The sequence below is a fragment of the Staurois parvus genome, unplaced genomic scaffold (assembly GCF_062004578.1).
Source record: "Staurois parvus isolate SC_StPar_1 unplaced genomic scaffold, SC_StPar_1.0 ptg000097l, whole genome shotgun sequence".
In the NCBI taxonomy this organism is placed as follows: Eukaryota; Metazoa; Chordata; class Amphibia; order Anura; family Ranidae; genus Staurois; species Staurois parvus.
The window spans coordinates 3,118,638-3,142,025 of record NW_028317893.1 but is presented as its reverse complement, the minus strand read 5'-3'; the positions used below and the strand labels follow the sequence as shown (position 1 = coordinate 3,142,025).

At 40.5% G+C, this 23,388-nt stretch overlaps 1 protein-coding gene across 6 annotated transcripts in view; it reads left to right on the top strand.

Moving 5' to 3' along the window:
• The window catches only part of PPP4R1 (protein phosphatase 4 regulatory subunit 1), a 102,368-nt gene extending 79,585 nt beyond the window's left edge, over nucleotides 1–22,783 (top strand). For all 6 annotated transcript variants that reach the window (XM_089671004.1, XM_089671008.1, XM_089671003.1 and 3 more), the window contains 4 exons: nucleotides 2,192–2,312; nucleotides 8,057–8,191; nucleotides 10,979–11,120; nucleotides 21,690–22,783. In XM_089671004.1, the coding sequence (XP_089527130.1) occupies nucleotides 2,192–2,312; nucleotides 8,057–8,191; nucleotides 10,979–11,120; nucleotides 21,690–21,853 (562 nt within the window). In that variant the 3' untranslated portion in view covers nucleotides 21,854–22,783. The remainder of the gene's footprint in view (nucleotides 1–2,191; nucleotides 2,313–8,056; nucleotides 8,192–10,978; nucleotides 11,121–21,689) is intronic.
• The last annotated feature ends 605 nt before the right edge of the window (nucleotides 22,784–23,388 follow it).

Sequence of the window (23,388 nt, the reverse complement as noted above, 5' to 3'; positions counted from 1 at the left end):
GTTTATAATCACGTCATCGCAAATGACAAATTAAAGTCATTAGTACGCAAATGTATAAGAAAGGCATCGAGAAGTTTCCTAGTACGATCCCAGAGTATGAGAATGTCATCAATGTACCTGTGCCATGATAGAATGTAGGCATAAGGGGGGGCACAATACGTCCCCATAGCCACACCTTGCACCTGGAGGAAATGGGAACCGTCAAGGGAAATAATTTGTTGTTCAAAATATAGTCCAAAATTCATAGGACAAAAGCATTAAACTCAACTTGATCCCTACTACGTTCTTGTAAGAACATGCTCACAATTTCTAAAAGCAGGAAAATCTAAGATCTATTGTCATATCTAGTAATCCTTCTTTTCTTTTTTTCTTTTTTTTTTTTTTTGCCTGGTATGAACATAGGCACTTCAGTCCCAGAGAATACCCTGTGCCTTGCATTCTGGCTACAGTGTTGACCAAGAACTTGCTTAAAGCACTCTTAAGGGCCAGGTCTCGGCCTTATTCATTCTTTATAAAAGGCATCTGGTTTCACTCTCCCTTATAGAGAGCTTTCTTCAAAGTGTAGCTCGTATTAAGCTCCACTTGCAGTACCCTGTGCTTCCTTGAGATCTTAACTTGTTTTCTCTGCCCAGCAGAAACCACATTTGAAACTATCAGAGATATTCTCCTAGAGCAGGGGTACTGAATTAAAATTCACAGGGGTATGGTCAGTAAAATTTTCTTCCAGCGGAGGTCCGAGCGTCATGTTGGTGCTTTGACTCAGATCCTTCACAGCACAGATCCCCCCCCCTTTCATCACAGACCACCCAATCACTGACCTGCATATTATAGATTCCTGTGCCTTTCATAGCATCGCAGCACTCCCCCCCCACACTGTCCTACCTTACTCCCATAAGATGGGAAGCACAGCAGGTCTGGACATAGGGCGGGACTTTTCATGTTAAAGGCGGGTAAATTACTGTTTGGACCACCCCACTGTGTAGCAACCAATCACTCGCTTCCTGAAAAGTTCCGCTCTATGTCCAGACCTGCTGTGCTTCCCCCTCTTGTGTGAATAAGGTAGGACAGTGTGAAGGGGGGGGGGGGGGATGCAGCGATGTTACGAAAGGGACAAGACCGGCTGCGCCTCAAATTTTGTGCGCGCCCTTAAGGATTATAGCAGCAGTGGTGGGCGGAATGCTGACATTGGCCTACCATCCTTATGCTCCTAAGCATACAAAGGAAATCTCTCTACATTGCCTGGATGTAGTCCGAGCCATTAGAGTATACTTCAAAGCTACTGCTAAAATCAGAGGGACAGATTCCATCTTTGTCTTGTCCTATGGACCTTGCAAGGAACACCCTGCTTTGAATTCCACCATTTTACGATGGATAAAGTGTCTAACTGCAAGAGCTCTGTAGCCTTGTTGTGTAATGCCACAACCCGGTATTTTGTTCATACTTTTTCAAAGATTTACCCAAGTGGATGTCCAGTCTTCTGCGGTTGCAGCTTTTGACCGCATGGTTCTCGCAGCAGCACTCTGAAGATGGGTCTTCTGACCCTTGTTGTTTGGGCCATTTGACACCGTTATGCTAGCCTCATTGTTGCCTACCCTTCCCATTCATTGCTTGGGGACGTCCTATGGTGTATGAATATTTCGCCTGTGTCCTGTACTGTAAGATTAAGTGAAGAGAAATTTTGACTTGCTTGTAAATTTTATATTTTTGAGTACAGTACAGAACATCGACCACCCTCTCTTTCATTCCTTGGTTTACTCTGCATTGCTTGCTACAAAAAGGAGGACGCACAGTCAGGTAGAGCTATAAGAGAAGGTTCCCAAGGGGCATGTCCTCGAAAGCTTTGCCATTGTCCAATCACCTGAAGGTATATTCCTATAACCCGTGGTATATGTATACTGTGCCTGTTTCCTGTAGTAGAAAAATACTGATAAATCAAAATTCCTCTTTTGTCAGTCTTTGTAACTGTTAGGAGAGAGTTTTTTTTCCCACTGCAGTCCCCATAAGCACTGTCACTGGGACAAGAAGTGTGGAGAAGTATTTTATAGAAAGGTCAAAACGTTACGCAAAATCCTCAAATGTTTTATTTCTATGTTCCACTTCTATTACTAAATAGTATAAATATCTATCTCTAACTCCATTTGCAACTCACTTTTTATTTTATTGACTTGACATATTTGTTTCTGTTCTTTAGGCAGTTGATTCTTCTACTTGAACTTTATAGTGCCAGGGATATTTATGACTACTTGCTGCCAATTGCTTTGAACCTCTGTGGGGACAAAGTATCTTCAGTACGCTGGATCTCATATAAACTGGTAAGTTCATCTACATTTCTTTGCCCAAGCAATAAAGTTGGGCATAATTGAGGATCACAGAATTGCATAGAGCAGGGGTCTCCAAACTATGGCCCTCCAGCTGTTGAAGTACTACAAGTCCCATAGTTCTGCTGCCTCTGGGAGTCTTGCCTGTTGCTGTAAGAGTCTTGCAAGGCCTCATGAAACTTGCAGTTCCTAAACACCTAAAGGGTCATAGTTTAGAGAATGCTGAGGAAGAAAGCATTACATTTCAGGGTATTATAATTTTTCAGTATGTATATGTGTGTATATAATATATATTATACGGCAGGTAAAATTAAGTATTGAACACATCACCATTTTTCTCAGTAAATATATTTCTAAAGGTGCTATTTACATGAAATTGTCACTACGTGTCGGTAACAACCCATGCAATCCATACATACAAAGAAACCAAAACAAAAAAGTTTAGAAATTAAGTTTTGTGTAATAAAATAGAATGACACAGGGAAAAAGTATTGAACATGCTAACTGAAATTTATTTAATACTTCCTACAAAATCCTTTGATAACGACCGCTTCAAGCCGTCTCCTGTATGGAGAAACTAGTCATTGCTTAAGTGTGATATTGGCCCATTCTTCCACAGAAACAGTCTTCAAATCTTGATGGTTCCATGGGCCTCTTCTATCACTTCTGATTTTCTATTGGATTCAAGTCAGGTGATTAACCGGGCCATTCTAGCAGCTTTATTTTCTTTCTTTGAGACCAATTGAGAGTTTCCTTGGCTTTGTGTTTGGGAGCACTGTCTTGCTGAAATGGTCACCCTCGTTTCATCTTCATCATTCTGGTAGATGGCAGAAGATTTTTATCAAGAATGTCTTGGTACATTTTACCATTTATCCTTCCTTCAATGACTAGATGTTTTCCAGTACCATATGCTGAAAAACATACCCACACCATGATGTTCCCACCTCCAAACTTCACTGTTGGTATGGTGTTGTTGAGTTGATGTGCAGTGTCATCTGGCCTCCATACATGTGTATTATGGCATCCAGAGAATTCAGTTTTGGTCTCATCTGATCAGACTATATTCTCCCTTATCTAAATGTTGTGCAGGAAACTCTAAATGAGCTTCAACATGCTTTTTCTTCAGCAATAATAATTCTTTTCACTCCTCTGTCAGATATCTTGCAAGGAGCACCTGGCCATGGGCAGTTAATGGTGAAATTATGTTCTGTGTCACTTTCGGGTTATGGTCCCAACAGTCTTCATTGGAACATTATGAAGTTTAGAAATCCTTCTGTATCTAATGCCATCAGTATGTGTAGCAATGGTCTTGAGAGAGCTCTTTGCTTTTACCCATCATGAGATGTTTCTTATGTGACACTGACACCTTTTTATAGGCCATCAGTTGAAACTGAACCAGCTGATATTAATTTGCACTGACAAGGTGCAGGATTGCTTTCTAATTACTAATAGATTTCAGCTGGTGTCTTGGCTTTCCATGCCATTTTGCACCTCCCTTTTTTCGTGTTCAATACTTTTTACCTGTGTCATTCTATTTTATTACACATAACTTAATTTTTGAACTTATTTGTTTTGGTTTCTTTGTATGTATGGATTGCATGGGTTGTTACCAACATATGGTGAAAATTTCATGTCAATCGCACCTTTAGAAATCTATTTACTGAGAAAAAAGGTGACATGCTCAATACTTATTTTACCCACTGTGTATAAAACGTTTTAGGCAGGCGTGAAAATTTGCTGTAAATTTAAGAATGCTTTCAGAAATAGAAATGTTAACCGTTTTATTTTTTTTATCAATTATCAAAATGGAAAGTAAATGAACAGAAGAGAAATCTAAATCATTGCTTGGTGTGACCACCCTTTTCCTTCAAAACCACATTTCTTCTACCTACACTTGCAGTTTTTCAAGGAACTCTGCAGGTAGGTTATTCCAAACATTCTGGAAAACTAAACACAGATCTTCTGTGGATGTAGGCTGCCTTAAATCCTTCTTTCTCTTTGTGTAATCCTAGACAGACCCGATGTTGAGATCAGGGCTTTGTGGGGGCCAAACCATCACTTCCAGGACTCTCTTCTTTACGCTGAAGATAGTTCTTAATGACATTGGTTGTATGTTTGGGGTCATTGTCCTGCTGCAGAATAAACTCTGACCCAGTTGCACACCTCCCTGATGGTATGGCATGATGGATAAGTATCTGCCTGTATTTCTCAGCATTGAGGATTCATATTTGTTTTTTTGTCTTCAGTCCAGAGCATCTGCTGCCATTTTTCTGCACTCCTGTTCCTATGTTTTTGTGCATAACTGAATTGCTTAGCCTTGTTTCCACAACGGAGGTATAAACTTTGGCTCCAATACTTCCACGAAGACCACTACTGGCCAGACATCTCTGGACAGTAGATGGGTGTACCTGGGTCCCACTGGTTTTCGCCATTTCTGTGCTGATGGCACTGCTGGGCATCTTCCTGGGGGATCAGGAAGAATTTTTTTCCCCTGCAGGAGCAAATTGGATCAGGCTTTGCTGGGGCTTTTTTTTTCCTTCCTCTGTATCAACTGTGGGTATAGGATTAGAACTTTTTTTTTTTTTTTTCATGGTTGAACTGGATGGACTTTTGTCTTTGTCATTCAGACTAACTATGTAAGTACGATGTCAAAGGGAAGTAAGCATAATGTTTCTTTCATCTGCTGCATTGTTTGATTTGCCCAATCACAGGTCCTCAGCGTTGCCTGTGCTTTGTGCTTCTTCAAAAGAGCTCAAACCATCACATCTTGAAACCCCAGTCTGCTTCTCTGGAAAAGACCATGCAGTTGCAGTACACCTACTTTGTGTCTTGTTGCTGTGCTCAGTCTTACCAAGGTGTATACTTGGAATAGTAGAAAAGGAGAGCCCGATGTCCAAAAGAATGCACTTTTGATGGTAGATTAGGAAGCATTTATTGAGAATAACGACAATTACATCAAGCCAACGCTTTCCGGGAGTAGACTCTTCCTTCTTCAGGGCAATTAAATCTGAAAAATATACAGAGAAACAAATATATGAGGGGGGACAAAACGATTATAGATAGAGATATACATCTATATATATCTCTATCTCTTACAATTGCAAAAAACAAAAAAAAACCAAATATATATATAGTGAGGGAAATAAGTATTTGATCCCCTGCTGATTTTGAATGTTTGCACTCACAAAGAAATGATCGATCTAAAAATTGAATGGTAGGTGTATTGTAACATTGAGAGAATAGCAACACAAAATTCAAAAGAAATGCATGTCTAACAAATTATGCACCGATTTGCATGTTCATGAGGGAAATAAGTATTTGATCCCCTATCATTCAGCAGGATTTCTGGCTACCAGGTGTCTTTCATACAGGTAACAAGCTGAGATTAGAAGCAGTCTCTTAAAGGGAGTGCTGCTAATCTCATTTTGTTACCTGTATAAAAGACACCTGTCCGCAGGAGCAATCAAACAATCAGATTCCAAACTCTCCACCATGGCAAAGACCAAAGAGCTGTCCAAGAATGTCAGGGACAAGATTGTAGACCTACGCAAGGCTGGACTGGGCTGCAAAACTATCGCCAAGCAGCTTGGTGAGAAGGTGATAACAGTTGGTGCATTCACAAATGGAAGAAACATAAAACAACTGTCAGTCTCCCTAAGTCTGGTGCACCATGCAAGATCTCACCTCGTGTTGTGTCAATGATCATGAGAACAGTGAGGAATCATCCCAGACCTACACATGAGGATCTTGTCAATGATCTCCAGGCAGCTGGGACCACAGTCACCAAGAAAACAATTGGTAACACAGTACACCAACAAGGATTGAAATCCTTCAGTGCCCGCAAGGTCCCTCTGCTCAAGAAAGTACATGTCCAGGCCCATCTGAAGTTTGCCATTGAACATCTGATGCAGAGGAGGACTGGTTGAAAGTGTTGTCAGATTAGACCAAAATCGAGCCCTTTGGCATCCACTCAACTCACCGTGTTTGGAGGAGGAGGAATGCTGCCTATGACCCCAAGAACACCATCTCAACTGTCAAACATGGTGGTGGAAACATTGTGCTTTTGAGGTATTTTTCTGCTAAGGGGATAGGACAACTGCTCCTCATCAAAGGGACAATGGACGGGGCAATGTACTGTCAAATCTTGGGTAAGAACCTTCTTCCCCCAGCCAGGGCATTGAAAATGGGTTGTGGATGGGTGTTCCAGCATGAGAATGACCCAAAACACACGGCCAAGGCAACAAAGGAGTGGCTCAAGAAGAAGCATATTAAGGTCCTGGAGTGGCCTAGCCAGTCTCCAGACTATACTCCTATTGAAAATCTGTGGAGGGAGCTGAAAGTTCCAGTTACCAAACGTCATCCACCAAACCTTACTGACTTGGAGAGGATCTGCCAAGAGGAATGGGCCAAAATCCCTCCTGAGATGTGTGCAAACCTGGTGGCCAACTACAGGAAACGTCTGACCTCTGTGATTGCCAACAAAGGATTTGCCACCAAGTACGAAGTCATGTTTTGTGAAGTGGATCAAATACTTATTTCCCTCATGAACATGCAAATCAGTGCATCATTTGTTAGACATGCATTTCTTTTGAATTTTTTGTTGCTGTTCTGTCTGTGTTACAATACACCTACCGTTCGATTTTTAGACTGATCATCTCTTTGTGAGTGGGCAAACATTCAAATCAGCAGTGGATCAAATACTTATTTTCTTCAGTGTGTGTGCGTGCGTGCGTGCAAAATTGACAAGGTGTATGTCCTGTGAACATGAATCTGTCTTCCACATCCTCACTTTAGTAGTGGAGTTTGGCTGTTCCTCACCCAGTCTTAAGCCTCCTACACAGCCGTTTCTCTTTCAGTTCTTGACTGCATTTCAACCTACGTATGAAATTGATGATCATTAGCACCTGCTTGGTATAATTGGTTAATTATACCCTTGACTCTAATCCTGCAAAATCCCTGACTCTGGTGTAACTATCCTTTGGCTTCAAACCAGCATCAATTCTTACACTTTCACAAACATTGACTTGAGTTAGATTTTTCTTCCATTTGCTCCCTTTTCTATTTTGTAAATTGACAAAAATAAAATATATATTTTTGAAAGCATTCTTACTTTTATAGTATTTCTTCCCACCTGGCTAAAACCTTTGCACAGTAGTGTATTTAAAAATAATTGTATTTTTTTTTCAATATATTTTGAGGGTTTCCTACTTTGGGAGCTATCTGTAGGGGTCAAACACACTCCCATATTTTAAGACCTATACTCTGAAATAGCAAAGGCAAAACCGAGCATGCATACTTGCCAATCTGTGTTGCATTTTACATTATCTATATGCCATCCTGCACAGTCATAAAGAAATCCAGGACCTGTACAGCAGCTGGCAGACCTTATGGAAAAGCCACAAAATATGTAGATTTGTAAATGTGCATGCATAAGCTAATTTTAACAATTCAGAATATTTGTATTTATATAAAAAAAAATAAAGCTTGTGTTCTGCTTTATTTTTTTCTTAATCTCAATTTCAGGACCTTCATCACCAAAGCACCGGTTTTAGTTAGCCACACTGCCTGTATAAATAAAGCGGTCTTGGAAATGCGTTGCACACTTTTTCTGGCAGACCACCTGCCAGATTCCTGAAAGAAGTGTTTTACTTGTTTTCTTTATTTGTACAAATTAGATTGTTGGAAAGTGTTGCTAATGATGTGGCAATTGTTGAATATTGTGTGTTTTTGTTTTGCAGGTCAGTGAAATGGTAAAGAAGTTGTTTTTGGCCCCTAATCCAGCATTGGCTTTGGATGTTATGAATAAACTTGTAGAGCAGTTTTGCCAGAGCTCAAAATGGTCAGGAAGGCAAACATTTGTGTTCATTTGCCAGGTTGGTTTTTGAGGTGTCTAAAACTGACTCTGAAACTTGTTTTTTCTTTTTTAATTTGAAAATTTTTCAGTTGCAAAAAAACTTCTCTTCATATTGGCCAAATAATTTATATTTCTGTCCATCCAGCACCTAGAGTTATGCAGCTCCATCACGTAGAACAGCCAAGCGGATGATACTACATTGTGTCACTTATAAACTGTAGAAGGAAAGCAATGGCTTTATCTCTTCTTCCCTAGTCTGCTGATTGGATACTGAAGGATCAGCAGGCTGATGAGATCCATCCCTCTGCTCACTCTGTTCTTTCCATCTGTTAATATCTTCCTTGTGGGTAAATGTACATGCAGTACACCAGTCCTGATGATCACTCTTCCCAGTGTGCTAGCGTATAGGGGATTACAAGAAACTTGTGCCAATTCTAACTGAATAACCTAGTTGTATTAAAACAATAGATTGAATGAGTTATTAATGAATACAGAACTGCAAGAATATATATCTGTCTGGAGAACAGCTTTAAAATCTAACTGAAAAATTTTGTCCTGTACAGAACACAGAATCGTTAGTTTTCACCCAGGGGTAATATAAGTCTTCAGGTGATTGGACACTTACAAAACAAGTTGCACAGGCATCCCCTATATAACTTTTACTCCCAGTTAGCCTCAATTTTTGCCAGTGTCTTTTTATGTGATGGACCTTTTCTCACTACTGAGTGAAGTCTACCTCTTTTTTTGCTACAAATTTGTTTTTCAAGATTCCTGGCTGCAACATAACCACTGCAGCTCCTTTCACAGCTTTCAGATAGACTCTTCACCTAAGCCTTGGGTTAACATACCTGGACCTCACCTGGATGAAGATGCAAGGTGGCATGCAATGTTGCTTCTGCCATTGCATTCGTGTGGGCTGCCCCTGAAGAGAATTTCAGGGTTATGCCCACTGTGGGGGCCAAAGCCTGGATTGGGTCTGATCCCTTACGTCCTGCCCAGAATATGAAGACATCTGTTGCATTAAGTGTAGGGTTTGCACCCTTAAAATCTCCCCCAGGGTGCTGGTACTCCTATGCTGAGGCTGCAGAAGAGTGACGCCTGTAAAACTTTAAATAATGTATTGCAGCCATGGAGCAGGAGGCTGCCAACTGTTAAATTTGGTACCATTTTTGTAGTAGTGTGTTGCAACTCCGCAGCAGCTGTTGCACTTGTGCTGCCTCTTTTTCAGTCACTTAACTGTGCATGCCATTTACTTTGGATCATACTTCTTCCATTTGCATCATCTGATTCTGGCTACCATTTGTACAAAGATCTTTGAATGCCTATCTGCCTATCATAGTTATACACTATGGAGGTTTACTTTTTCACTTTATGGGCCTGCTGAATTGAATATTCTTCAAGTATCCCTGTGCCTATCTACCTACTGACCTGAAGGGGTTTCTAGTGAAGATACTGGGTTGGCTTAAAACCTGTTACAGCCAGGAAACTAGACCTCCACGAGGTTCCATATTAGAAGGATTAAGGAGAGATCCATAAGGCTATATGGCCCTTAGGGGTCGATGGGTGGAGGTGAGAGGCCACTGCAGCCATTTTTTGGAGAGCACCTATTGGTGGGTCACGATAGTTTATGCATGTTATAGAAGATTGGAGCGCTGCAGCTGTGTCTACACATTCACTTACATTGTTGGACTTGGTTATACATCTGTGTTATACCTGGTGCATATGTCAAGCACCTATCCCTCCACAGGGATCCATGTGTTTTTGGGCTATAGTTCCAACTGTGGGGATAAAGGGTGACCTCTATTTTGATCGCCCCATGGGATTGGGTTCACTGTAGTCACTTATTGGGTCTGCCGTGACCTGAGTTGTGTTTGGAGCACATAGTGTCACCGTTATTTATTGTATATTTTCTATGCAATTTATCTGTTACTGAGCGCTACACCATTCTCTTTATTAATGGCCCGATTTTGCCTTTTCTGCTGACATGCTGGCTGAAGGTAAGGTAGACAAGGAGGTGCTGCTGTGCGTCGGAAATGATTTCATTTACTGTTAAAGCATTGGATCATGCAATTTTATTTTTTACCTTCAAATAAGCCCCCAGATTAGGTTTTTATTTTCCATTTTAATTGGATGTTTTTCTCATCCTAATGATTTAAAGTAGTATTAAACCCCTTAGTGTTTTAGCTCAACACATTGAGCACAATAATAAACATTCTCCAGTAAAGTATTTGTTAAAATTCTTACCCCAACACTTGCAATTTACAGCTTTCAGTACCACTGGCTCCTACTTTGAGTGCTTCTTCCTTTGAACTTCTCTTCCTCATTGGAAAGAAGAGTGGACAGTGCAGTCTTCAGCCAGTCTGTTAGCTTAAAGGGGGAGGAGCAGTGCAGTGCCTTACCATCTTAGGCTACAGGGCTGTGTATTTCTATTGATTCGCACAGTGTAGGGAGACACAACTTTAGTCTCTCCTGCAAGGTTAGCTTCAGAAGATGCTGCAAGAGGAAAAAAAAAGCCACCCTCAAACAGGAAACCTGCTGCAGCGGTCATGGCACCAGCTTAGACTGGAACACAAGCAACAATGAAAAGGGCACTTACAGAATAATAAATGAAGAACTAAATGACCTTAAAAATGCCATTCAGTATGAATTATTTTGGCAGCTGCTGTTTCATTGCCTATGCATAATATATACTGAATCGAAGTAGGTGATAATCTGCAGTGTTTAATAATGTCCTTTGTGTTTGACTAGGTGGGAAGAGTGGCCAAAGCTGAATTTTCACTTTTAACATACTTTGTTTTTTTTCTAGGCTCTCTTAGAAGATGACTGCCTTCCTATGGAACAATTTGCTATGCATTTAATGCCTCACCTTCTACAGCTTGCCTCTGACAGAGTACCAAATGTTAGAGTTCTCCTTGCAAAGACCTTAAAGCAAACACTGTTAGAAAAAGGTAAGAATTCCCTATTCAGGAGTTTTAGATCATTTTATATACTTAAATATTAAAACATGTATAAAGCGTACTGGATTTCCTTTAAAGCTTTTGCACAGTACTGTACGTTTATGCGGTCTTCAAAAACTATAGACAATTGAGAAGAAAATGCTGTAAATTAAGAATGCTTTCAGAAATAGTAGTGTTTAATAGTTTACTTTTATCAGTTAACTACTTGCCCTCCAGAGGATTTACCCCCACTTCCTGACCAGGCCATTTTTTGTGATAAAGCACTGCGTTACTTTAACGGAGAATTGCGCGGTCATGTAACGCTGTACGTAAATGAAATTTGTGTCCTTTTTTTTTTTTTTTACCCCCACAAATAGAGCTTTCTTTCAGTGGTATTTGATCACCTCTGCGTTTATTTTTTGCACTATAAACAAAAAGACCGACAATTTTGGAAAAAAAAAACATTATTTTTGACTTTTTGCAATAAAACATATCCAAGAAAAAAATTAAATTTTCTGTCTTCAATGGAATTGGAAGGTCTTGATAACGAATGCCAGCCTGTTGGGCTAGGGTAGGTGTTCTGGAGGACCTCTCAGTTCAAGGAATATGTCACAATTTGCCAATCAACATCCTGGAATGTCACTGTAGTAGAACTGGCCAAATTGCCTAGTCTCTCTGCACCATGATTGGGTGACCCCAAAGGTAGTCAGAAAATATCACAGCTAGAGCATACAACAACCACCAAGGAGGGGCAAGAAGTGTTGCTCAGAAAGAAGCGGACCTGATCTTGTCTTTCCTTCCGCCTCCACTGCGCACATTCCTGTACAGACCAGATTTTGATCAAAATACAATCTAAAACAAGAATTAGTGTTAAACGATGGCAACAATACATGCTGTAGATATCGAATATAGTAGTATAACCTTCAGGTAATCAAAGCTAGTAGGCTATGTTAAAGTGACAGTTGTAAAAGAAAAGATATGCGCTAGATGGGAAACCCAGTGGCTACAAGTTTAATTGGGGGTACGATATTTGGACAATGCAGTAAAGCAATGTGTCTCGTGAAGTATACAGTGAAAATAGCAGAAGGAAAGAAAAAGAGCGAAACAAAAAGTGAGGTGGGAGAAGGGTGATAATTAAAAGGAACAATGGAAGGAACCTGGAAGTGACTGGATCTTCAGACTTTTGTAGAGATAAAGGAGTTAAAATAAGAAAATGTGAAATGAGACCAGAACGTCCATATACAGTTGTGTTCAAAATAATAGCAGTCAGACATCACTAACTTGATCAATCACTGTTTTTGGTATAAATTATATTTCTACATGGCAAATAATTTACTAGCAGGTGTAGTAGAGTAATAGAAATCCAACAGACCCAACAGTCATGACATGCATGCTGCTGATTCTGTGTAATTGAATCACTAATTGAAAGGGGCATGTTCAAAATAATAGCAGTGTGGAGTTCTATTAGTGAGGTCATTCATTCTTTGAAAAACAGGTGGCAATTATTGCCCTTATTTAAGGAAGGAAGGCAGCAAATGTTGTACATGCTGGTTACAGTGCATTTCTCTCTGAAATTCTGAGGAAAATGGGTCGTTCCAGACATTGTTCAGAAGAACAGCATACCTTGATTAAAATGTTGATTGGAGAGGGGAAAACATATAAAGAAGTGCAGAAAATGATAGGCTGCTCAGCTAAAATGATTTAAAATGGCAACCAAAACCTGAAAGACATGGAAGAAAGCAAAAAACTACCATTCGAATGGATAGAAAAATAGCCAAAATGGCAAGGACTCAGCCAACAATCAGCTCCAGGAAGATCAAAGGTCTAAAGTTACCTGTGAGTACTGTTACAATTAGAAGATGCCTATGTGAAGCCAAGCTATCTGCAAGAAGCCCCCGCAAAGTCCCACTGTTGAAAAAAAAGACGTGCTGAAGAGGTTACAATTTGCCAAAGAGCACATTGACCGACCTAAAGAGAAATGGTGCAACATTTTGTGGACTGATGAAAGTAAGATTGTTCTTTTTGGGTCTAGTGGCCGGAGACAGTTTGTCAGACGACCCCCAAACACTGAATTCAAGCCACAGTACACTGTGAAGACAGTGAAGCATGGTTACGCAAGCATCATGATATGGGGATGTTTCTCATACTATGGTGTTGGGCCTATTTATCGCATACCAGGGATCATGGATCAGTCTGAATACATCAGAATACTTGAAGAGGTCATGCTGCCTTATGCTGAAGAGGAAATGCCCTTGAAATGGGTGTTCCAACAAGACAACGACCCCAAACACATCAGTAAACGTGCAACATCTTGGTTCCAGACCAACAAGATTGAGGTTATGGAGTGGCCAGCCCAATCCCCACATCTTAATCCAATAGAAAACTTGTGGGGTGACATCAAAAATGCAGTTTCTAAGGCAAAACCAAGAAATAGAGAAGAACTGTGGAATGTAGTCCAATCATCCTGGGCTGGAATACCTGTTCACAGGTGCCAGAAGTTGGTTGACTCCATGCAACACAGATGTACAGCAGTTCTCAGAAACAGTGCTTATACAACTAAATATTAACTAAGTGATTCAAAGGAAAGCAAAATCTTCAAACATTTTTCAGTTTATATAGTGAATGTTTGAGTTTGTAAAGAAGAATACAAACACTGCTATTTTTTTGAACAGTCTAATCACTTTTCTTCAATTTATTTAGAGGAACAACACAAATTTGATATATTTTTCTTCATGTTTTGATTTGGAATAGAATGTGTAGTGTTCCCAATGCATTTGTGTGTATGGAAATAAACATTATTAGAAGGATTTTGAGCTTTATTCACTTTTTTCAACACACTGCTATTATTTTGAACACAACTGTATAAGCTTGTATAAGTCACATTTATACTCCTCCTACTCAATCATACATTCCACATAGTCTATCTATCTTGTCCATTTCACAAGCCCATTTGGCCATCGATGGAGCCTCGTCCTGTCACCAATGTCTGGCTATCACAGAATGGGTGGCTGTGATTAAGTACCTAACTAAGCTTCTTTTAATATGTTTATAGGAGCCTGGCAACATTGACAATACAGTAATTTGAGGTTTGTTTGGTATTTTATCTCCAACCAGTTTGTCGAACAACTGTAATATTTTATCCCAGAATAGAAAAATTTTTGGACAGGTACCACATATATGGGTCACGATGCCAGGTGCTTGCAAACATCGCCACTAAGCATCAGGAACAGATGGATCAACTTTATGCAGAACTGTAGGGAAATGATACCTAGGTTGAGTGCAACATTGACTCAATGTGCTCTGTCAATCTGTAGGGGAAGAAGCTGGCTTGCCTAAGAGCATTGAAAATACCAATTACAATGTTCCTCAGGCCTGCAGGGCCAGTAGCCTCCGGAAGCCCATAATGTTATTCCACCGATAGCAAATTATCGTGTTGCAGACTGATGTGATTTAGGGTAGCCATTTGTTGCCTCTGAAGGATTTAAAGTGCCTGCAGTCTCTGCAAAATGGAGTCGCTGTCTGTGGACAAGGTATTCAGTATTAAGGTCCTGTCTAAGAGTGGATTAAATCCTAGAAGCTATAGTGCCCATGTCCTGTCCTGTTGGGATTGAGAACGGATGGCCGACGTTTCTGCTGGGGAGCAAATGGAACCTGTAGAGGGTGTCTGTGCGGTTCTGCTCTCTAAGCACACAGCAGGCTCGCTGGGTCTTACAGGGCTGGTGCATGGTTCATCCTGCAGTAATGCTGGAAAGCCTGATGGGCTGGAGGCAGAAGATCAAGTCCTGGCAAGAGCATCTGAGTGGGGGAGAGGCTGTCCTACCTGAGGCTGGGAGGTCACAGGGGCCGCGCCATCTCTGGCGGTTGATGCCGGACATCTTGCTGGCCCAAGATCTGTCCTTGGTAGCTAAGCAGGTGCGCCAAGCTGTAGCAGAGGAAAAAAAAACAATGTTGGCCGGCGCCTGTCCTCCGCGTTCCCTCTTCTGTGGACAGCGTTTTGGGCATGGAGCGGGCATGTGTACTGCCAGCAATCCCCTCACTTTGATGCCACTGCCAGTTCATTTTCCTTCCATTTGGTCTGTCTTGTTCACCAAGGTGCAGGCTCTAGTGTTAGCATCCCATTGTGGGATACTTGGACTACCTCCTGTTGCGGGAACAGTCAACAAGGGCTATAGAGGACAATGTGTATGACTGTAAATATGTTGCAGAGGTTCAGGTGGATCCCTTGGCATATCTTGGGCTGTGCTTGGATACTTCCCAGGCCAGAGTGTTCTTCAATCTAGAAGCCATCTGACCCTTCGCTTCTGTGTGTGTGTCTTGGGACTAATAGTCTCCTTTTTGAAGTATGTAAGAAATCCCCCCTGCGCTCAATATGTACGTAAAATACCACATGAAGCAGCTGACACCTAATCCCATACCTATAGATGAAATAAATGTATAAACTAAAAAGAAATGATGTAGCGCTACATAAATAATTAAAGACAAACTACATATATACCATATAATGGTGAATAAACGCACACGAGGTCCTATGATTGGACCAAGACTAGTGACCTATAAACAAGTGAAAAATATTCAAAAATATAATTCTAAATATAAACCCGATCCCTTTTCTGGGATACAACCACAAATTAGTGATCCGTGATTCCCGATATTGAGACACAAATAAAAATAATAAATAACACGTATATATTGTGAATCCCTATTGAGGGATATGCATACACTCTGTTGCAATTTTCACTTTTATTATTTAGTTTGTGCAAAAAAGTGTAAAACCACACTATTACAAAGTCCAGTATGTGAAAAAAAACAATCCAGGTGCTTCACTGCTTCTGGTCATGCAATATATGCAGTGTGGATACACAGCACACCGATAAGTGATCCTGCATTGGCTGCAATGGCCTCTCACCTCCACTTGGCGACCCCAAAGGGCCACAAAGCCTTTTGGATCACCCCTGGATCCTTCCTGTATATGCACTCTTTACTGCCCTGTCTCCTGGGAATTATAACCACACTGATATCTTGCAGCACCACTGGTATTACTTCCTCTGGATAGGTAGGCAGGTAGGCACCCTCACAAACACGAATTACCTCTCATAAGCCCATGGAACAAGAGAAAAGACATTCTCCATAGTGTAAAACCACTTTATTCTATTAGATAGATATGCCAAAATTGCACTCACATATAGTTGGTAACAAACAGGCCTTCACCACATGTATTTGGTGTATTGCATGAAAAGGTGTACCAAGATGGCATTCCACCAGATGTACGTCACCACGTTGTCGACGCGTTGCGTCACACCTACACGTGACTTCCTCAGGACTATGTGATTGGTAGACAGTACTCCATTTTATAGGCTGACGTTCTGCCAATCAGACCGCAGGGTGGGACAACCGCGGCCATACTAGAGTAGTCCAGGACGGTAACTAAGCAACACTACCGTCAGACAAGCCTATTTTCCACGGGCCCCGTATATCAAAGGACAAGACAATACAAGACTTGCATCCGGTGGAACGCCATCTTGGTACACCTTTTCATGCAATACACCCAATACATGTGGTGTAGGCCTGTTTGTTACCAACTAAATGTGAGTGCAATTTTGGCATATCTATCTAATAGAATAAAGCAGTTTTACACTATGGAGAATGTCTTTTCTCTTGTTCCATGGGCTTATGAGAGGTAATTCGTGTTTGTGAGGGTGCCTACCTATCCAGAGGAAGTAATACCAGTGGTGCTGCAAGATAACAGTGTGGTTAAAATTCCCAGGAGACCGGGCAGTAAAGAGTGCACATACAGGAAGGATCCAGGGGTGATCCAAAAGGCTCTGTGGCCCTTTGGGGTCGCCAAGTGGAGGTGAGAGGCCAATGAAGGATCACTTATCGGTGTGGTGTGCATCCACACTGCATACAGTCAGGTCCATAAATATTGGGATATCGACAAAATTCTAACATTTTTGGCTCTATACACCACCACAATGGATTTAAAATGAAACAAACAAGATGTGCTTTAACTGCAGACTGTCAGCTTTAATTTGAGGGTATTTACATCCAAATCAGGTGAACGGTGTAGGAATTACAACAGTTTGCATATGTGCCTCCCACTAGTTAAGGTCCCTAAAGTAATGGTACAGAATAATAATCATAAATCAAACTTTCACTTTTTAATACTTGGTTGCAAATCCTTTGCAGTCAATTACAGCCTCAAGTCTGGAATGCATAGACATCACCAGACGCTGGGTTTCATCCCTGGTGATGCTCTGCCAGGCCTCTACTGCAACCGTCTTCAGTTCCTGCTTGTTCTTGGGGCATTTTCCCTTCAGTTTTGTCTTCAGCAAGTGAAATGCATGCTCAATCGGATTCAGGTCAGGTGATTGACTTGGCCATTGCATAACATTCCACTTCTTTCCCTTAAAAAACTCTTTGGTTGCTTTTGCAGTATGCTTTGGGTCATTGTCCATCTGCACTGTAAAGCGTCCAATGAGTTCTGAAGCATTTGGCTGAATATGAGCAGATAATATTGCCCGAAACGCTTCAGAATTCATCCTGCTGCTTTTGTCAGCAGTCACATCATCAATAAATACAAGAGAACCAGTTCCATTGGCAGCCAAACATTCCCACGCCATGACACTACCACCACCATGCTTCACTGATGAGGTGGTATGCTTAGGATCATGAGCAGTTCCTTTCCTTCTCCATAATCCTCTCTTCCCATCACTCTGGTACAAGTTGATCTTGGTCTCATCTGTCCATAGGATGTTGTTCCAGAACTGTGAAGGCTTTTTTAGATGTCGTTTGGCAAACTCCAATCTGGCCTTCCTGTTTTTGAGGCTCACCAATGGTTTATATCTTGTGGTGAACCCTCTGTATTCACTCTGGTGAAGTCTTCTCTTGATTGTTGACTTTGACACACATACACCTACCTCCTGGAGAGTGTTCTTGATCTGGCCAACTGTTGTGAAGGGTGTTTTCTTCACCAGGGAAAGAATTCTTCGGTCATCCACCACAGTTGTTTTCCGTGGTCTTCCGGGTCTTTTGGTGTTGCTGAGCTCACCGGTGCGTCCCTTCTTTTTAAGAATGTTCCAAACAGTTGTTTTGGCCACACCTAATGTTTTTGCTGTCTCTCTGATGGGTTTGTTTAGTTTTTTCAGCCTAATGATGGCTTGCTTCACTGATAGTGACAGCTCTTTGGATCTCATCTTGAGAGTTGACAGCAACAGATTCCAAATGCAAATAGCACACTTGAAATGAACTCTGGACCTTTTATCTGCTCGTAATTAGGATGAGGGAATAACACACACCTGGCCATGGAACAGCTGAGAAGCCAATTGTCCCATTACTTTTGGTCCCTTAACAAGTGGGAGGCACATATGCAAACTGTTGTAATTCCTACACCGTTCACCTGATTTGGATGTAAATACCCTCAAATTAAAGCTGACAGTCTGCAGTTAAAGCACATCTTGTTTGTTTCATTTTAAATCCATTGTGGTGGTGTATAGAGCCAAAAATGTTAGAATTTTGTCGATATCCCAATATTTATGGACCTGACTGTATGCAGTGTGGATGCACACCACACCGATAAGTGATCCTTCATTGGCCTCTCACCTCCACTTGGCGACCCCAAAGGGCCACAGAGCCTTTTGGATCACCCCTGGATCCTTCCTGTATGTGCACTCTTTACTGCCCGGTCTCCTGGGAATTTTAACCACACTGTTATCTTGCAGCACCACTGGTATTACTTCCTCTGGATAGGTAGGCACCCTCACAAACACGAATTACCTCTCATAAGCCCATGGAACAAGAGAAAAGACATTCTCCATAGTGTAAAACTGCTTTATTCTATTAGATAGATATGCCAAAATTGCACTCACATTTAGTTGGTAACAAACAGGCCTACACCACATGTATTGGGTGTATTGCATGAAAAGGTGTACCAAGATGGCGTTCCACCGGATGCAAGTCTTGTATTGTCTTGTCCTTTGATATACGGGGCCCGTGGAAAATAGGCTTGTCTGACGGTAGTGTTGCTTAGTTACCGTCCTGGACTACTCTAGTATGGCCGCGGTTGTCCCACCCTGCGGTCTGATTGGCAGAACGTCAGCCTATAAAATGGAGTACTGTCTACCAATCACATAGTCCTGAGGAAGTCACGTGTAGGTGTGACGCAACGCGTCGACAACGTGGTGACGTACATCTGGTGGAATGCCATCTTGGTACACCTTTTCATGCAATACACCAAATACATGTGGTGAAGGCCTGTTTGTTACCAACTATATGTGAGTGCAATTTTGGCATATCTATCTAATAGAATAAAGTGGTTTTACACTATGGAGAATGTCTTTTCTCTTGTTCCATGGGCTTATGAGAGGTAATTCGTGTTTGTGAGGGTGCCTACCTGCCTACCTATCCAGAGGAAGTAATACCAGTGGTGCTGCAAGATATCAGTGTGGTTATAATTCCCAGGAGACAGGGCAGTAAAGAGTGCATATACAGGAAGGATCCAGGGGTGATCCAAAAGGCTTTGTGGCCCTTTGGGGTCGCCAAGTGGAGGTGAGAGGCCATTGCAGCCAATGCAGGATCACTTATCGGTGTGCTGTGTATCCACACTGCATATATTGCATGACCAGAAGCAGTGAAGCACCTGGATTGTTTTTTTTCACATACTGGACTTTGTAATAGTGTGGTTTTACACTTTTTTGCACAAACTAAATAATAAAAGTGAAAATTGCAACAGAGTGTATGCATATCCCTCAATAGGGATTCACAATATATACGTGTTATTTATTATTTTTATTTGTGTCTCAATATCGGGAATCACGGATCACTAATTTGTGCAGTTAAAGCACACCTTGTTTGTTTTATTTCAAATCCATTGTGGTGGTGTATAGAGCCAAAAATGTTTGAATTGTGTCGGTGTCCCAATATTTATGGACCTGACTGTATATTGCATGACCAGAAGCAGTGAAGCACCTGGATTGTTTTTTTCACATATTAGACTTTGTTGCAATTTTTCACTTTTATTATTTTATTTGTAATTGTGCAAAAAAGTGTAAAACCACACTGTGTATGCATATCCTTCAATAGGGATTCACGATATATACGTTTTATTATTTATATCGGTGTCCCAATATTGGGAATCACGGGTCACTAATTTGTGGTTGTATCCCAGAAAAGGGATCGGGTTAATATTTATAATTCTATTTTTGAATATTTTTTCACTTGTTTATAGGTCACTAGTCTTGGTCCAATCATAGGACCTCGTGTGTGTTTGTTCACTTTTATTCACCATTATATGGTATATATGTAGTTTGTATTTATTTATGTAGCGCTACACCATTTCTTTTTAGTTTACTCCTTTTTGAAGTGATTCCCTTTGTTCAGAGAGAACCAACTTGTCCCATAATAATAGGATGTTATATTGCAAATGCTAGGAGTGGAATTGAGCAAAATTTCCTCTCCATAGCCTCCTCCATATACAAGAGCTTCCTTACTTCGAACTTCAAAAGGGATTTCACCTCATAATGATGTAAGGAAGCTCTTGTATATGAAGAAGGCTATGCAGTGGAAATATTCCCTGGGAATTGGAGGATAATATTGTATCCATAAAGTGCAATTTATTCTTATCTCTGGTGAGTGTGGAATACATCAGTATTCACAGGAAGGTGTGGATCCGTGGAGTCTTTTCTCTGTATTACACTTATCCTAGAAAAAAATTTTTGGAGGAGCACTATTTTTTTTAAAGGGGACTTTTTGTTTTTGGTTTCATCACTTTTTGTATTTGGACACAAATTTGATATATTTTTTTTCATTTTGGTGGTTTTGGACATTTTATAACCACAGAGTTTATTATAATTTGTGTATAATTATTTTTGATTCATTTCATGTTTTGCTCTGTTTTATTGTTTCACTGATTTTTTTTTTTTTACTTTTATCAATCTTTTTGATTCTTATCAAGGCACAGCAGCATTCACTTTCAAATTTTTCACATAGTCCTTGTGGCACATGTTGTTTTTGTTTTAGTTTATTTTAACAGTGTTACTAAACCCAGGACCCTGCATTCACTATATCTGGTCTCCCACAGTACACAGAACATGGAAATGCAATTATTTTAGTAAATATAAACTGCTAAGTACCTTTTCTCATCAGCAGTATATAGCAGTCTTCTGACTTCTATTAGTATCTAGCAGAGCACTGGTTAAAGCTTGTAGGAGTTTTCATTCTCCCCTGATTGTCCTATGAGGCTGCAGGATCCAACCCTCTGTCTGGACAGTGCTAATTGGCCCTGTGCTGATCACATGCACACTCCAAAAAAAAAAAAAAAAAAACTATCTAGCAATACACACCAAGACTCTGTTCCATCAGCAGATGGATTGGGGATAGTAGGAAGAGGAGAGGATAAGAGAAGAAAGGATCAAACATCCTTTTTACACAATGCAGAGGATTAACCCCTTAGGTTCCACAGTGAGTATAACAAGCATTCTTTACTGCATATACAGACTGATTTTACTGTTGTGGGTTTAGTAACACTTAAAATTAAAATATATTTTTGCTAGATTAATTACTTAATTTATTGGTTTTTCTTTCCAGAATACTTTTTGACTGCTGCCAATTCACATCAGGAAGCTGTGGAGCAGACAATTGTGGCTTTACAGATGGATTATGATAATGATGTCAAGTATTTTGCCAGTATACACCCTGCTAACACCAAACTCGCTGATGATGCCATGAGCACCGCATCCTCCACCTACTAAGAAAGGCCACCTAAAACTCTAACCCAAGACAGTGTTGTCCAGGGCCTTTGACTTATGTTTCCCTGTTCTACATTAGTAGGGAGGAGGAACCACAAACTCTCAGAGGATTGCCACCAAAGCCTTAAATCTTCTGTCTTCCTGCGATGTCAAATGTGAACTCAGTGATGAGTAACTTCTATCTACTAGAGGGGAAGATTGTAGCCTACATTGCCCTGATATAACCCAGATGTTCACTTCCAATATCTTTCACTGCAGGAGCAAGTACTAAAGTGATGGCATATGAAGAACTGTACATGTGCTGTGCCAGAACACATTTTCTTATGCTGGAGCCCATATTATGAATGGGAAGTAAAGTGGCTTGTCTTACGCAGTAGCACTGTTTTAGTGTCCACGGACCGTGCCCTACAGTGCATTTTGTCCATTACAACTGTTCCTCACCGTTGTAGAAATTTCCAGTATTATTTGCAAAGGGGTTTTTATTAAAAATGTATTTCCCCATCATTTTCTTAACATATATGAATAGTTTCCTTTCAGGAGGTGTGTGTTAAATGAGAAAAAGGGTAACATTCCTTTTTTTCTTTCTTAAGGGCTCCCCTGCTAACACTACACTACAAGTCTGATTTTAATCCTTAAATGCAGCATATTGCTGTACTTAGGCAACATTGCTGTTAAGTACCTCTGTTCTAATTAGTTTTCATGCTGGTCATGGCCTAAAGAAAATGTATTAGTTCATGTACTTCAAGTCAAGTTTGTTTTTTTAACTTGAAAATGATCAGCTGTGAGGTGCATCACTATTGGTCTTCATGTAAATGTACATATCTGCCTGCATTCCCTGGAGTGCTGCAGTCTTTAATCATGCTGTTTAAAGCTCTGTTGTAATACAAGTTTATCTGCTTGTCTGAATAAAATGTATTAATACGTTTCAAGAAATCTCATTTGACCTCATGAATTTATGTTCAGTATTACTTTAAGCAGGTACAAGTATATAAAATAGAAGTACACCTTTCTAGCAAGACCTCAGGTTCAGATATCACATGTACTGCATCAGGCACAACTCTCAATATTATAAATTGTTACTTTGGTCAACCCATGCAGGTGGGAATTCCAATCGGTGCTATTATGGAAGGTCAGCACAGCCTCCTAAAAGTTTAGTCATTTCTATAAAGAAACCTAGAGAAATGAAAGTAGCAAAAAAGACCAAGTGGTCCTTCAATTTATTTGTTTTTTCTTAACTTTTTTCTATAGTATAGATCTTTTGTCTTTCCAAAGGATGTTTGAAACCATTTTCTGACTGACTCACGTTTTCTGCTGGAAGTCTGTTCCAAGCATCAACTACTCCCTTTGGTAAAATACTTTCTAAGATTAGTACCTAACTTTCCTTCTGCTAGTTTGAGGTCATGTCACCATATTCTTGATTTCGACTTCATATTAAAAATATTGCCCTCCTGAAACTCTTATCACCTCCTTGATGTATTTAAAGGTTTCAGTCATGTATCCCCTTTCCCTTCTTTCCTCCAGACTACATATTACTTTCC